Source organism: Artemia franciscana, chromosome 4, assembly GCF_032884065.1.
Source record: "Artemia franciscana chromosome 4, ASM3288406v1, whole genome shotgun sequence".
NCBI classification, from domain to species: Eukaryota; Metazoa; Arthropoda; class Branchiopoda; order Anostraca; family Artemiidae; genus Artemia; species Artemia franciscana.
The window spans coordinates 39,567,044-39,582,979 of NC_088866.1; the positions used below are offsets into that span (position 1 = coordinate 39,567,044).

At 33.8% G+C, this 15,936-nt stretch overlaps 2 protein-coding genes across 3 annotated transcripts in view; one reads left to right on the plus strand and one right to left on the minus strand.

Moving 5' to 3' along the window:
* Positions 1-1,802: 1,802 nt before the first annotated feature.
* Positions 1,803-15,936, minus strand: part of LOC136026414 (inhibitor of Bruton tyrosine kinase-like) — a 160,345-nt gene continuing 146,211 nt past the window's right edge. For both annotated transcript variants that reach the window (XR_010617285.1, XR_010617284.1), the window contains exons 19-20: positions 5,132-5,310; positions 1,803-2,427 (exon numbers count right to left, since the gene is read on the minus strand). The gene's annotated coding sequence lies outside the window, so the exon portion shown is untranslated. The remainder of the gene's footprint in view (positions 2,428-5,131; positions 5,311-15,936) is intronic.
* LOC136026418 (uncharacterized) lies at positions 12,107-14,342 on the plus strand. Its single transcript, XM_065702993.1, has 2 exons — positions 12,107-12,243; positions 13,710-14,342. Exon 2 carries the CDS (start codon positions 13,713-13,715, stop codon positions 14,274-14,276), a length of 564 nt encoding a protein of 187 aa, XP_065559065.1. The 5' UTR covers positions 12,107-12,243; positions 13,710-13,712; the 3' UTR covers positions 14,277-14,342.

Genomic DNA, 15,936 nt, shown 5'->3' on the forward strand with positions numbered 1-15,936 from the left:
GGAATGAACCCTTTTCAAGGATTCATAATCACAAAGGATCATAGCCCTCAATATAAATGAATCATTTCAGCAGCTATTGAAGTTCTCTACACTATCTGACTTTCTAAAGAACACTTATCTCAACCAAACTGGATTCCTTCTATTATTCTCAACTTTTACTTAGAACTCAGGCCTTAAAGTCTTTGCAAGATCTCAGCTTTTCTAGAAAAAACTCAACTCAGTCCCCATCCAAAATAGTGATTGTTCTGAATTTTTTGAAGTTGTTGGCTTTTAAAACACACGTAACCGATATATACAAGTTATCTTTACCAGTATTGCGCATCTTGTCTACTCCTGGTGCTGGACACTGGCATATACGCAGGAATTTTTCCATGGTAGGGCGATAATAAAAAATTGTAACATGAATTAGCCAAGATTAATATTTCAACAAGAGAAGAGAGGTAGCCATCAATCCTCCAAGACTTTCCAAATGCAATTTAACATGCAATAAGATTGTTTTTAGTGCTCGTAATTGTCGTGGTTCTCCCACTCGCATAAGTTATATTTAAATAGAGATAAAAGCAATGTAAAATCAAAGCTAGCAAGTAAAAAGTTGGAGAGGGTTCGGCCTCCGTATGAAATTTTTATGCTTTTTTACAGTAAAATAAAATAGTACAAGTTCAAAATTGAAATCTTTTCAGATGTCCTTGGATCAAGGGGAAAATCGGAGAATGTAAGTAGTATCTAGCATTGGAAAAACAATTCTTAGATAAGGTAAAAGGGGTTTTTAGTACACCTGACAGATGTTTTATTACACCTGGATGGACAAACAGGTGGCTTAAGAACGAAGCATAGGAAGTCTCTCAGGAAGTGATAGAGCTCTATAACCGATGTCGTGAGGAGTGGCCCCTACCTGTTGCCGATGTCATGAGAAGTGAAGGGAGTTTGTAGCATTTTGTAACAAAAATTATGAGGAATGTAGCATTCCATAGAAACCAAATGCCACATTTCTACTCATGCCAAAAATTGGGATAAATGCCGAAAATACTAACAAAACTATAGAGCTAATTGTAGTCATCCAAGCTTAAAACAATTCCCAACTGCTATGGTAGCCAATTGATTTCAAACTATTGAAAAAAAATTTCAAAATCTCTTCTTTTTCGTCCTTTAACACTCAAACAGTCTTAACTAAATTAGCAATTATCAAGGACTGTCATGGTTAACACAATAACTACTACCTAGTAAAGTGTTAAACGCAGTCAATAATAGCCTAAAAATAACAAAACAAGTATTGAAAGAGATTGTCCTGGTCAAAATACGTCATAAGTTATGATATAAATTCTAGAATTACGTCTATGGTCCTAACAATACCAAAACGGTTTTACCTTGGACTATCCTACAAAACAATTATGAAGTATCTATTTTTCGAACAAAAAAGAGTCATTCACTGTTTTGACTTTTACATTTTTTAACTTCTTTAGTTTCATGACTCTACTTTAAAATTTGACCTGTAACTATATTTTGGAGAATCATGAAATGAGAATACATCAACAGATCCGTCCTGAAATTATGTCCAATATTGTGTGATTAATTTGAATTTTGATAAAACTTTAGACTGAGTGGAAGGTAAATTTCACATGCATATCTCGGCAAAACATGGAAAAATTTAACTAAAAAAGAAAAATGGACCCCCCGGTAGTTAGAAGAGCATAGGTAGTCTGGGGAGCTCGGTAGCAGCACTCCTCTTCCATGGAAAAGCCACTGATTTAAATAGAGGATATGAGACTGAAAATTTTTAGAATGTTCAAAAGCAAGTCACAAACTTCAATAATTTGCAAGTTTAATTGAAACCAAATAAATAAACAAAACATAAAATATAGGTAACTAGCACCGATTTAGAGCGCCCCCTTCTGGAATACATCCAGCAGTAAGTGTTCTAGTGGGGGCGTTGTTTGTGACAGTGGAAAAGCTGGTTATGGTAGTCTTCAAAGTTGAAATCCCAACTCCAAGAAATCTTTCTTGGCCAGCCGACTTTTCAAGCTCTTCAGCGTTGATAGACGCATCGATCAAATAAGTTTCGCCATCATTTTCTATCGAGTGGAGTAGCTCAGGTAATGCGGTCGTTTCACTAATAGTGACTGCGGTAGGGCTATCAGCTTTGATGATGGCAAGATCGTCTTCAGAGGGGTTCTCAAGAGCCCACCGCTTACGACGACAGTTACTTGCAGCAATTGTGGAAGTAAGAGTATTATCATCAGCGTCGACCGTAAGTGAGATCGAAGGTGTGACAGTGTAGCAATACGGTGTACTGGAGACGGTGGTTGCTGCTGAAGTAAATTTGTAAAATGTTATCGTTTTTTTGAAATTTGCCATTAAAAATCTAGCGTCATCGTTATCAGCATACGCAGCAGCGAGGATCAATGGAAGAGCAATAAGCTTGAACATGTTCTGAAATGAAAATTTAAGTTAGAAATTTAAGTGAAATTGAAACTCCCTTGACTTCAATCTATCAGAAGTGTTAACTAGACTTCTCATTCTTTTTTTTTTGGGGGGGGAGGGGCAAGGAAGAATGGCTTTGATTTCAGCACCAATTCAGGTTTTACCATTTCTAGTAAATGCCATGTGCTTAGCGATATTACATGTTCGCTTACAAATATTAAAAAAAAAACTGAACGTGAATTACACTTTCTGACAAAGTAAATTTTAGGAAAACACCAGCAACTCTTTTTAAGTATTAGATCTGTAGGATCACTTGTACGACTCAACAGAAGGTGTTTGAACTTCAATTATTGGTCTGATTACATAGAACCTTTGAGATTTTAATGGGTAAGGCATGAATAAATGTAAAAAAAAAAAAAAAAAAAAAATCAGTTAATTTTACTTACACATTTATTTTGTGTTAATGTTAGAAGGAATGTTTTGGTAAAAAAAAACAACAAAAAACAATACTGAGTTCGACCAATCAAAACCAAATCTTTTAGTTTAAATCAGAATACAGGGGAAAAAACAAGATTCCGATATCTTTGTTTTAGTAACGGTAACTTGTAAAGATTTAACCACTTTTCGCAACTATTTTCCGAGGTCCGTTTTTTAATATGAGAGAACAAGGAGATTGCATTCCTTTGGGAATAAACTCTTCTTAAAAATCAATTCTTTTTCTGGAAATTATACTGTAAAAAAATTCTACATTTTGTGAAACAACAACTTCCTGAAGATTTCTTCCTGAAGGATAAGGCAAATGTCACGTGGACTAATACAAGAGGTGTTATGTTACATGACTTGAATTTTGTATAAGAAACGAAAATCTAAAAACTGCATTGCTGGTTTTTCGAATGTTATTATCAACTAGCTTGTTGGAACAGGGAAGTTTTTTCAAGCTTCCAGAATACGGCGGAGAAATATTTAATAGCAAAAGCTCCAGTTTCCATGTTTTTGCGCAAGTAAGAAGAGGTGACGTAAAAAAATAAAAAGCACCAGAACAGCTATATATAGAACATTAAAACATCTTAGAAAACAAATGAAATATGGGAAAGCAAATTGGATCAATTTATCGACTATACTGATTTGAAGGAGTGAAAACAATATCTCTTCAAACTCATAAACTTAGAACTGAATTTAAAACCTTAAAATCTTAATAAAAATGCCACGGTGCAAATTTTGAATTGCCGGGCCAATGTTCTTGCTAAGCATTATCTTTTGGCACATTTTTCTTCTAATAATTGGGCAAAGTTAATTCCGATATTTGCAAAAGATCTTTTTTTACATTCCTTATCTATCCTTTACTCTATGCCTAACTACTTTAGTTCTGCCCTAGGATGGACGATAGACAATCTATTAACACGTGAGTTATTTGAATACAGTTCTGAAAAAGTTATGCCAGCTTTGCCTCTCACAGAGACCATCTGCCTTGGCTTTACTCTAATTAGCCATGGGTCTCAAGTTTTTATTCACTTCTACCAAGCTGATTTTAATTCAAATATTCAATTCTGAATCAAAATTAACTTGGTGGAAGTGAATAAAAACTTGAGCCATGGGCTAATTCGAACTTTTCGGAATTTTTCAGTAGAGAAGAAGAAATCTAAAAAAGAAGTTTCCCTCCAATATTCTTGTTTTTAGCATCTAAGCATATGTTTGATTGAGTTCTATATCTATTATTTTTTTGGATATAGTTTTACTACCATAGGAAAAGTTAGGTTTGAAGAACAAATTTAAAGAACTGAATTGATATATATCAAGTCCGTAATATGTAGAAAATTTCCTCCACCAAGTTGAAAGTTTGGATGTTCAAAAGGCAGCACTGAAAATATCAGTACATGACAATTAACAAACAGAGCGCTATTGGAACTTTTATCTTTTAGCTAAATATCACTATAATTGCCAATGGAGGAAGAATTTGGAGGATTCACGACCTTTTCCAGAGTATAAAAGATGTATATAAAAGAGCAAATTCTTAACTATATATTCCCACCCCATCCCCCTCGTACCATAAATTATACCCTCACAATGAATTTCTGACTAAACCCCGATCAAAAATACTTCACGACTGTTTATGTAGGGTAAGGAGACGTGTCACAAATGCTCGATTTTAGATGTTATGGATAAGAGCTATGAACAAATGAACATATACTATGAACAAATTTTCAAATTCAGATACTATTCATATGTCTAATGAATAGCCTATTGGTAGCTATATTTCTGGAGGGGGTGACTACAAAAAGCCAAGAAGTAGGCAAATAATCTCAAATTACATCAGATGCATGCCCAAAGACTTTTATAAGTGCACGTGTCTGAGTATAAGCATAAGCGGATTTTTTAGGGATTTTTTTCAGTATTGCCTTTATGTCAGCTAGATAGGAAAAATTTAACTTCTTCCAACAAAAAAGCTTTATCGGTTGAAAATTTTTTCCTAGGGATAAAGGAATATGTGATTTGACGAACACTAGCTTCAGTCCCTCCTCTTGATCAACCCCAGCTAATGAGTTAATATAAACAAAATTTTCTACATGGAAAGATATATAAATACTATAATATGGTATGCTGTGAATCTAAAATTGTTGTTTATTTTCTAACTTTCCACAAAAGAAATAATAGAATCATGGAACTAGAAAATCACTATAGTAGAGTAAAAAAGATTGAAAAATCTGTATCTTACTTCTGAATGTGTTGCAAGAAGCTGTTCACGTTTTCAGAATGATTTCATCTAAGCTAGGGTTTGATTATATAGCAGGGTGAACTACCTGAGGGTAAACCATCATTTGCTTGAAAAGCCGGTCTCTGTTCTACTTTGTGAATACCGACCTAAATAATGTTGCGTGAAATTGTTTCATCAACCTAGAATTAACTTATTCTAAAAAGTTAGATAAAAAAGGGATTAATTAATTTACTGCAATTTAGGGCAAGCTTCAGCACAAACATGCGTTTCAGTACTGAAAAACGGAAGGGCTATAACATTTTTTAGGTAAACGAGACTTATGGTTCTTTGAGATTACGCCAAAGAACCTTTCCTTCAAGCATAACTTAAAGCTTTGTGTTACGTTATACAAAAATACAAAGCAAATTTTTTCCGTGGTTTTTTTCGGCTATTGGAAAAAAACCCAAGAAGTGAAGTTAGGTTAATCCTCATGAATGGCTACATCTCAGAAAACAGGTTTCATAGCTACAAAAACAAGTGACGGATGATACAAAGCACTGGATTTAGACATAATGCATTGGACTTGCATAATTTGGGCTATATATTTGCACATTCGGGGTAGGGGGGTTATTAGGGTACGTTAGGTTGACAAGTACCTTTTTCTGTAAAATAGGCAGTGCTAAGTAGAAAAGCGAATGGCCATAAAAGCAATAGCAGAATGGAACTTTTTGATGAGTAATTATTAAGTTTTGAAAATAAATCAGCAAATTTTCCCCAGAAAATTCTTCACGCTAGATCAGAGCTCTATCAAATCCCGTTCCGTGTTTTTTATTTCGAATAGATTGCTTATGATTATTGTGATAATTTTAGACGATGATTGTGATGGTTAGATGTATTTTTACTACAATCTAGTGTGAAAGGACTTGTTTAAGGGTGAAAATCACGCTTGATGTAACCGAACTGAACTACTTACCATGGAAAATTGTGCACATAGTGTGAAAACCACTGTAGACCCCTTCCGATAAAGCTGAATATGTTGTATCTTATTAAAACTGAAAACTCCGATAAACTGAAGTATCTTATTTAAGATTAAATAAAAAAACAACTTTTTTTAACCGAAAGTAAGGAGTGACATTAAAACTTAAAACGAACGGAAATTACTTCGTATATGAAAGGGGCTGCTTCCTCATCAACGCCCCGCTCTTTACGCTAAAGTTTGACTCTTTCTCTCAACTCTTCTTTTTAAAACAGTAAAAAACTTTAGTGTAAAGAGCGGGGCGTTGATGAGGAAGCAGCCCCTTTCAAATACGAAGTAATTTATGTTCGTTTTAAGTTTTAATGTCACTCCTTACTTTCAGTTAAAAATACTTGTTTTTTATATATTTAATTTCTGAACGTTTTTGAATCAATGCATGTTTTGATTTTGGCTCTCCGCAGAGGAATAATTAAAACAAAATTTGCATATTTATTTTTTTTGGCTAAATGGCTTTCTCATAGTTTTGATCGAATAATTTTGAGAAAAAAAAGAGCGAGGGAGGAAGCCTAGTTGCCCTCCGATTTTTTGATTACTGAAAAAGGCAACTAGAACTTTCAATTTTTTACGAATGTTGTTATTAGTAAAAAGATATACGTAACTTATAAATTATCTTACGTAACGAACTTTTGTATTCTCATGTTCTTATTACATATATAAAGGTGTTCACCCCCTCGTCAGTACCTCGCTCTTTACGCTAAAGCTTAAATTTTTGTCCCAATTCATTAAGAATGACCCCTGAATCACAAACGCCGTAGAATAAATAGTTGAAATTACTTAAAATACTTTAGCATAAAGAGCAAGGTATTAGGAGGAGGTGGGCCCCTCATATGCGTAATAATTTCTGTTCGTTTTAAGTTTTAATGCTGCTCCTTACTTTCAATAGAAAAAACTTTTTCATATTTATTTTTTTTCATTGTTTTTTTTCTTTAAATAATGCTAGCAAATCCTGCGCCCCCTTCATGGAATTTTTCTTCCCCCATGACAAATTCCTCGATGGAAAGTTCCCCCAACATATCCCCCTCTTCTCAGCCCCTCCCCCCAACCAAAAAACTCCCTGAAAACGTCTGTACACTTCCCAATAACCATTCTATATGTAAGCACTGGTCAAAGTTTGTAACTTGCAGACCCTGCGACGGGGAGTAAGTCGTCCCCAAAGACATAGTTATAAGGTTTTTCGACTACGCTGAATAAAATGGCTACCTCAGAACTCTGATCCGTTGACTTTGGGAATAATAATTAGCGTGGGAGGGGCCCTAGGTGCCCTCCAGTTTTTTGGTCCCTTAAAAAGGGCACTAGAACTTTTCATTTCCGTTAGAATGAGGCCTCTTGCAACATTCTAGGACCACTGGGTCCATACGATCACCTCTGAGAAAAAAAAACAAAAAACAAACAAATAAACAAACAAATGAACACGCATCCGTGATCTCTGCCTTCTGGCAAAAAATACAAAATTCCACGTTTTTGTAGATAGGAGCTTGAAACTTCTGCAATAGGGTTCTATGATACGCTGAATCTGATGGTGTGATTTTCGTTAAGATTCTATGACTTTTAGGGGGGGGTTTCCCCCTATTTTCTAAAATAAGGCAAATTTTCTCAGGCTCGTAACTTTTGACGGGTAAGACTAAACTTGTTGAAACTTATATATTTAAAACCAGCATTAAAATGCGATTCTGTTGATGTAGCTATTGGTATCAAAATTCCATTTTTTAGAGTTTTGGTTACTATTGAGCCGGGTCACTCCTTACTACAGTTCGTTTCCACGAACTGTTTGATTTAACCTATTTGTGTATTTTAGTATTTCGTTCTTTCAGAATTTTATAGTTCCCTTTCTCCATGTAGAAATGATCGGAAAATCAATAATGCTTCATTTTACTTTAGTTGATTCAGTTGAGTCTTCGCATAGTTATATAAAATAATGAGTAATTGCACATCAGTTTTTATGAAGAGGGCTGGCGGATCTTCGTGTCTGTGGGGGGTGGGGGGATGCTTAAAGAATTAAATAGTACACTTTATGTCCAGGTTGTCTAGCTGTCAGTGAAGCTTTGAATAAAGATAGAATTAGCAGAGGAGGGTGATTTAATCTCTAATTTCTCTTCGCCTCTAAGATATTTTTGGAGACCAATAGGAATATTTTTTAAGACCTATATGTGAGTGCTGCGGGGTCATAGCTCTCCTTTTATTGCACAAATAATTAAAGTCTGAATAAAATATCACGTTCCTATGCTCACATGTTTAAAAGGAAAATGGAAGAGGTTGGTGAGGGTATCATGAGTGCACCTGGAAATTCCTCGTGGGGGGAGGGGGAGAGGGCAGGTGCGACCAGAAACTTTGTTTTTACTAGTATTTCTTATTTTCCTTTTTTCGTGAATTTCTAATGCATCATTGTTTCGAGCATCGAACCCTGCGTCTCTGCTTGCGTCCTTGGGGGCCATCCCTGTAAAAACACCTTTATTTCAATAAATACCCTGGAGAACCTTGAAAATTATTACCCTGAAATACATTTTTGGGATTCCAGAATCACACCCTCACCCCTCCTGAGGCACATTTGAAGTTGCACACTCTTTAGAATTAATTATCATTTTTGACGAATTGTTACAGTAATGTTAAACTTGAATGTAAAAGAGGTAGCCTCACTACTATTTACGTAAGCCTTTGATCAAATAGTTTATAGAAACAATTTGTAAGCAAATAGAACATGGAGCATAAAGGTTTTTTCAACATTATATGCAATAAAAAAACTACTATACATGCTGATTCTAACACGTGCAACTTCCTAATTTAAAGTTACACATCAGAAGCTAACATGATATCCGCATAAAATTCATATTATGTTTGCTGTATCTTTGGTGTTTGTTGTCTTACACATGCCAAATCATAGTTTTTTTTAATCCGGAAATTCAAACTGCAACTAGTTCTTGTACACTCCACACCCTGGAGTGTCCTGGTTATCATTTTTGTGCATCTCCCTATCTCAAAGCCGCTATTTTGGCATATGCCCTGCTCTAAATAAACATATTAGAAAAAAATCGAATTGGGATGGAAATGAGATGGAATATCTGCCACGTCATATGGATCCATGTGAGGATAGTATCAAAAGGCACTTTGTACATGCCCAACAAAGATATACATATTTGGACCGAAGACATTTTAAGCATTTTAAATATATTTTTCCTCCTTGAATCCACCTATCTTTGAGTTGGCATACCTAAATGTATCTTAATTCCAAGGGGCCTCGCAGGCTCCTGAAAATTATTCTTCATATAACAATAAAATGTTTTCCGGAATCAGAATGGTCGAAGAATAAATTAATAGCCATTGGCTCCGGACGCTATATGTAGGATACTATCTGAAGGGCTTGACATCGATTTGTTGATCGAAATGATCAAAAATAGATACCTATTCCTTTTTTTATGTGTTTCCTATTCAAAGTCGTAATTAGCTTCTCCACAATTGTATGGTCTCGCTGTGTAATGTCTTTACTGTTTGTTAAAAAATTTGATAATTGTTTCAGACACCCTTAGAAATTTTATTTGCCTTTGAAAAATATTTCTAACATGCTCTGTGTGAATTTTTGCAGTTCTGTGGTCTATTAAATAAAATAAAACGTTAAGTTGGTAGCCTATCAATATCACTTTCCTTTTAGGAGATATTTCTCCCTTATTTTAAAAATCAGGTGAATTTTCACAAGCAATTAGCTTTCAATAGGTAATTCGAGATTAGAATGAATAGTTGATTTTTTCAATGTACACCCGGCTCAATAGTAACCGAAATTCTAAAAAAATAGAATTTGGATAAAAACAGATACATTAAAAGAATTGGATTTTTATGCTGATTTTAAGTATATAAGTTACGATATAAAATTACATTAAATATATAATTTTAAATATAAAGTTACCAGCCTAAGAAAATTTGCCTTATTTTCGAAAAAAGGGAGATACACCCCCTAACAGTCATAGGATCTTAACAAAAATAACACCATCAGACTCAGCGTATAGAGAACCTTACTGTTGAAATTTCAAGCTCCTATCTGCAAAAATGCGGAATTTTGTATTTTTGACAGAAGAAAGATAACGGATGCATGTTTATTTTTTTTTCAGGGGTGATCCTATCGACCCAGTAGTACTAGAATATCACGAGAGGGCCCATTCAAATGGAAATTAAAAGTTCCAGGGACTTTTTTAACTATTGTTACAAAATCTCCCTTTTTTAGAGTTTCGGTTACTATTAGCCTCAGTTGCTATTAGCCTGAGTTACTCCTTACTTACAGTTCGTTACCATGAACTGTTGGAAAATGTATTTTATTGATATTTTAGATCATAGGAATGATGCCTTTGACCTTTAGAAGAAGAACCAAAATAATTTAAAATCTATGTTGCTTACCTTAGTTTAAGAGCTGAAAATCTATCTCAAAAATCTAAATTTATGACAATGAGTAAGTATTTATTTTGATAATAAAAGAAAATTGAAATATTTTATTTTATTGAATAAATAAAAAAATTCTTGAGCTCCCCCTTTTTTCCCCTCTTTAACACTAGCTTTTTAGTGCAAACTTAGGTGCACATTGCATCCTATTTAAATAAGAGTAATTCGCAGATTCTTAATCTTTGTGACTCAAGGACCAAAATGGACCCATTATCCCTACTCACTGCCAAAATTTAGCAGAAAGGTTAGCATGCTGCAACTTTTTCAAAGCGGAATAAAGGAACCATCTTCAGTCTATATGATTGCAAGATCAACATGAGACAGTTACCTCTCCACTTTTTTTTTATTTCTGACATTATAGCAGAAAGGCAATTGAACCTCTGCGTAAACTAGAATTAATTACCCTCAAAGTAAGAATCAACACCAAAATTGGCATAAATATTTCGACTAACAAATGGTAGGTGATATTCTAAGCCCCATAAGAAAATTAGCTGCGTCAATTCTTTGTCAAAATTAGAGTTAAATCCAGTTTTTGCCCAATTGCGATTGAGTAGCTTAAAAAAGTAAATGAAAATCCAAGATTTTGAAACCAAGATGATTTTTACACTACTTTAGATGCCTAACATAAACTTTGCCAAAATTATTTTCCAAACCCAAAATACATTTTAGTATTTCCCCTGTCCTGTAAGATTGATGTCGCAAAACATAATGCATTGTGAGTTATTGTAGCTGAAACAAGTTATAGCTGAAATTAGCTTGCGCAATTCCGAAAAAAGATAAGAAAAAACATGAGAAAATCCCAAGTGTTTCTTACGCTGAAATAAAAGCCATCCATGGGTATTCTTTTTTTATTTTCTTTGTTATTCGTCTTATAAAGTTCATCCTTTTCTTATCTTAACGGTTTATTTCAACAGCAAGCTAGGTAGGAGAGTCTTACTCCACCCCGCTCCCTTCCCCCCTTTGGCAATGCCCCAGCGTTCTCGCCAAAATATTAGAATTTAATTTATTTGTATTTAATTTTTATTGCCATTCAATATTTACATTTTCGTAAATACGTTCAAAGAAAATAGTTATACACGAGTTAAAAAAAAAAAAAAAAAAAAAAAAAAAAAAAAAAAAAAAAAATCCAAAGAAAAAAATTAAGAAACACAAACGAGGGTGATTTTTAGTCAGTGGAAAAAGAAAAAAAAAAAGACAAAGCAGATGCTTCGGCAATTTCATATTTCGGCAGTTTTTATTTTATATTAGGGTTTGTTTATATTTGACTTTTTTTCTCCTCTCTTTTTTGAGTGCTTAAGAGGACTTGCTTGAGGTTATAGCCAGAAAGACTCCTTTATCATTGGTTTTCTTTTTTTCCGCTGGCTAAAAATCAGCGTCGTTTTGGTTTCTTAAATTATTTTTATATCTATTTTTCGTTCGTCTTTTTTGTTTGTTTTTTTCGTCAAACATTGAATACATTTTTATTTACACTTGCCCTGAATTTTCAGAAGAAGCTATTTTACACAACAGTATGTAGGTCGGTTATAAAGCTAGTTATAAAGTAGAACAGATATTTATACAAATCATTAGGGTTATAAACCCTACAGCAATTCACCCTGCTATATAAGCAAAGTTTGGAGCTGATTAAATCATTGTGATACCGTGAAAGCCTTCTGGAAACATCTTCAGAATAAAGGTACTTATAAATTCACATTTTCCTTACATTTAAACATATTCTTTATTCATGGTTTCGTATTCTTTTATATTTTATACCTTTTTATATCAATGATCCTGTTCATAAAAGCTTCAATCAAAATTTAACTTGCACTGAAATAAGAAAAAAGACAAAAAACATTGAACCAAGCTCAAACTGAGTAAGCTAGGTTTATCAATTTCGACAATATCTAACCAATATTTGTTAGTTTTTTTGTTGTTTTTTTTTTTGGGGGGGGGAGGGGTTGTGAATATCATTTTGGGCATTAAATCATGCTTTTTAACGTTAATTACACCTTATGAAAAAGTTCAAAACCTTATCAAAATGAAAAATCATAAAACTGATGTAAGCTCCCCCCCCCCATTGCACTTCCTGGCTGAAGGGCCAAGAAACGGAGATCAGCACAGTCGGTAGGGACTGTAAAGTCTAATGCGGTATCTTCTACCTTACATATTATCTCGACATCTAACAGTCCGCATCAACCTTCAACTGAGAAGTATAGGTTTAAAATGTCAACTACACTCGTATATAATCCAAACTCTGTGATCATTTCTAAAATTTTTCAATTCCTGCTCTAGCTCATTTTCGTATTTTCATTGTTACTGAGTCTTTCTCCCGTTCATTTCTCCAAAATCAAATGTTAAAAAATTAACAAAAATATGTGGATTATTGTTTTCTTATTATTATTATAATAATATTCTTAATAAAATATAAAAACAAGTTATATTAAAGTATAAAAATATGTCAATAATAAAAATAAGTTTTGTAATTGTAAACATTTTCCTTAGCATAAAATGGCTTTTTTCCTCAACTCATCAAATAATTTCTTGAAAAACTATTATGTAAATTTCATATACAAATTGGTGGGGAAATGTAATAGTTTTTTATAAGTAGGCATCAACGCTATATGTAAATCCAAATGATACTATCCATATAAATCGTTTGTTTTCATAAAAATAAGGTTTGTCATTAATAAGCAATTGACAAGCTGTAAACAGTTTTTTTTTCAATTTAGTATAAGCTATCATTTTTATTTAAACTCCTAAAATAGTTTGATTTTTTCCTGCTTCATCCTGAAAAGTCATTCTGCCAAATTCAACCACAAATTCGTGGAAAACTCAACTCTTTTTTCTTAAGTTTAGGCATTTTATTTGAATTCAAGGTAATGTCTGATTGACAACTAATAGCCAACATTTTGACGGCTTAAATGAAAAGAGAGATCTCCATACAGTTTTGAGATGTGCTATCACATCTGTTATCAATTCTTTCACTGATATTTCGCAATATTTCTGGTCATTCTTATATGTGTATTATAAGGAAACAAAAGAGATAATTGGTCTGCAAATTAGAAATTTAGAGCTCTTGTTTATTTGTTTGTTTCTATCTTTTCTTCCATGAGCGAAATATTTTAATTTCTTTGAAATCTCTAATGCAGATCTTTCTTTCAGAAAATGTTCAAGTTTATCATTCTTCCGTTGTTCGTCGCTGCTGTGTCGCACGCTGAAAATGAGGATGCAAGATTTATAATGGCTGAGTTTGGAAAGACGATTACGTTCTATAAATTTACTTCGGCAACAACTACTGTCTCCAGCACGCCATATTGCTTCACTGCCACACCTTCGTTCTCAACTACAGTTGATGCGGATGATAACACTCTCACTTCCACAATTGCCCCTAGTAACTGCCGTCGTAAGCGATGGGCTTTCGAAAACCCCTCAGAAGATAATCTTGCCATAATTGAAGCTGGTAGTCCCACTGCTGTCAGTATTGCCGAAACCACTGATTTGCCCGAACTACGCCCAGTAGAAAATGATGGTGAAACTTATTTGGTGGATGCATCCATCAATTCTGAAGATCTTGAGAAGTCGGGTGGCCAAGAAAGATTTTTTGGAATAGGAATTTCAACAGAGAGGACAACAGTAACCAGCTTTTCCACAGTTACAAACAACGCCCCTACGAGGACAGTCAGTGTTGGATGTATTCCACAAGGTCAAGGCGCAATCAGTCGATGCTAGTGTAAAACTTTTTTGTATATTCCCCTGTATTTATTAGACTTCAAATACAATCCGTAAGTTATTAAAGTTTGTTCCCTGCTTATTTGAAATTGCTTAGTCTTTTCCAAAGATGAATAATTTTTAAGGAAGTTTTGGCAATGCTTATCCCCTATGAGAGCAATAATAGAGCAACAATTAGTGTTGGAGAATTATATTTCACATTTTACAAAATCTTCAGTTCAGTATGCAGGGAAATGGAGAAAAACCAAAAGACTCTGGACTAAGTTTTACGGGCCTCTTCTTATCCAGTAGTTGGTAAGTTAAGGTAAGGAATGTCAAAATGCGCCACTGGACTTTACAGCCCTTGCAAATGGAGCTGATCTCATTTTCTTTGCTCTTTGCCCAGGAAGTGCAAAAAGAAACCTTTCCTGTCGCACACCGTTCCTTGTGACTGAGACTACTAATGCTACGATTACTGGTCCTGCTACTGCTAAAACTATCACTACTACTGCAATTAATACAACTACTGAACTAAATCAAATGAGTCTTTAGTCCATTCGGATGGTCAAGATAAGACAAAGATACAACATCTCAGTAACAGAGCAGGATTTTAAAGTTTCAGGGAAAGTTTAATAGGAATGTAAAACTAAATCAAAATACATTATGCTTATCCAGATTGTCATAAGGACTTCTATGCAATATCCGAGGAACAGCTAAGGATATTACTTTCAAACTTTCGAGGCATATTGTTTGGGATAATTAACTTTGATGCAATACATGCATCAAAGGTTGTCAAAGGGCGTATATGTGATATCTAATGAAAAGTTAAGTCTACCAAGTTCAAGCTTTCAGAGAATGTTGAGGGTGATACTGAGCTAAATCAAAAGAAACTATATACACCCAGGTTGTCAAAAAGGCGTATCTACAATATCTTATAAATTTCTAAGGATATTAAGTTGAAAATTTCAGGGAATGTGTAGAATGATGTTGAGCTGAATCAAAAGAACTATATGCATTTAAGGTTTTCAAAGGGTTTATCTGCGATATTTCAATCACGGGAGGTCAATTAAAATTTGTCTGTGGTTTGTAACACAATGGTGGTCAAAATGGCTTTAGCGTTACAGAAGAACAAGCATTATGCAAATTTTCCATCCATTTAGTTGAATAATATTCCACATAGTCATCCATCAAAGCTCTAAAGTACAACTACTGTACCACCAAAATTTGTTACAAAATTTTTCCAATATGAATGAATGAAATTTTATTTCCCACTTTAAAAACAAACGTCACAAACGGAGTAAGTAAAAGAAAAAGAAAGAAAGTAAAAGAAAAAACACTTACAAGAGAAAAAACAAAAGATAAATTTTTTAACACTTAAACTTAAACAAATGAATGAAAATATGTATTGTTGGGATCTAAATTCCGTTTACACCTAACGATTCTGTCCTCAATAGCGACGAAAGGATCAACAATTTTATATTTCGCTATTAACCAGTGTTTGCTGGTCCATGGTGAGAAACCAAGAATATATTTTCAAAACCGAATAATATTCGGTTGGTATTGGCAAGCCAAACTATTGGTACTTGAGGAAAAAAAAACCGAAAAAAGTTTTGAAATTTTCCTTTAAATAACCATGTGAAAAAACTTAATGAATAATGAACAGAAATTAATTAAAATAAAA

Coding starts and splice junctions, on each gene's coding strand:
- LOC136026418 (XM_065702993.1), top strand. CDS start 13,713: ATGTTCAAGTTTATCATTCTTCCGTTGTTCGTCGCTGCTGTGTCGCAC.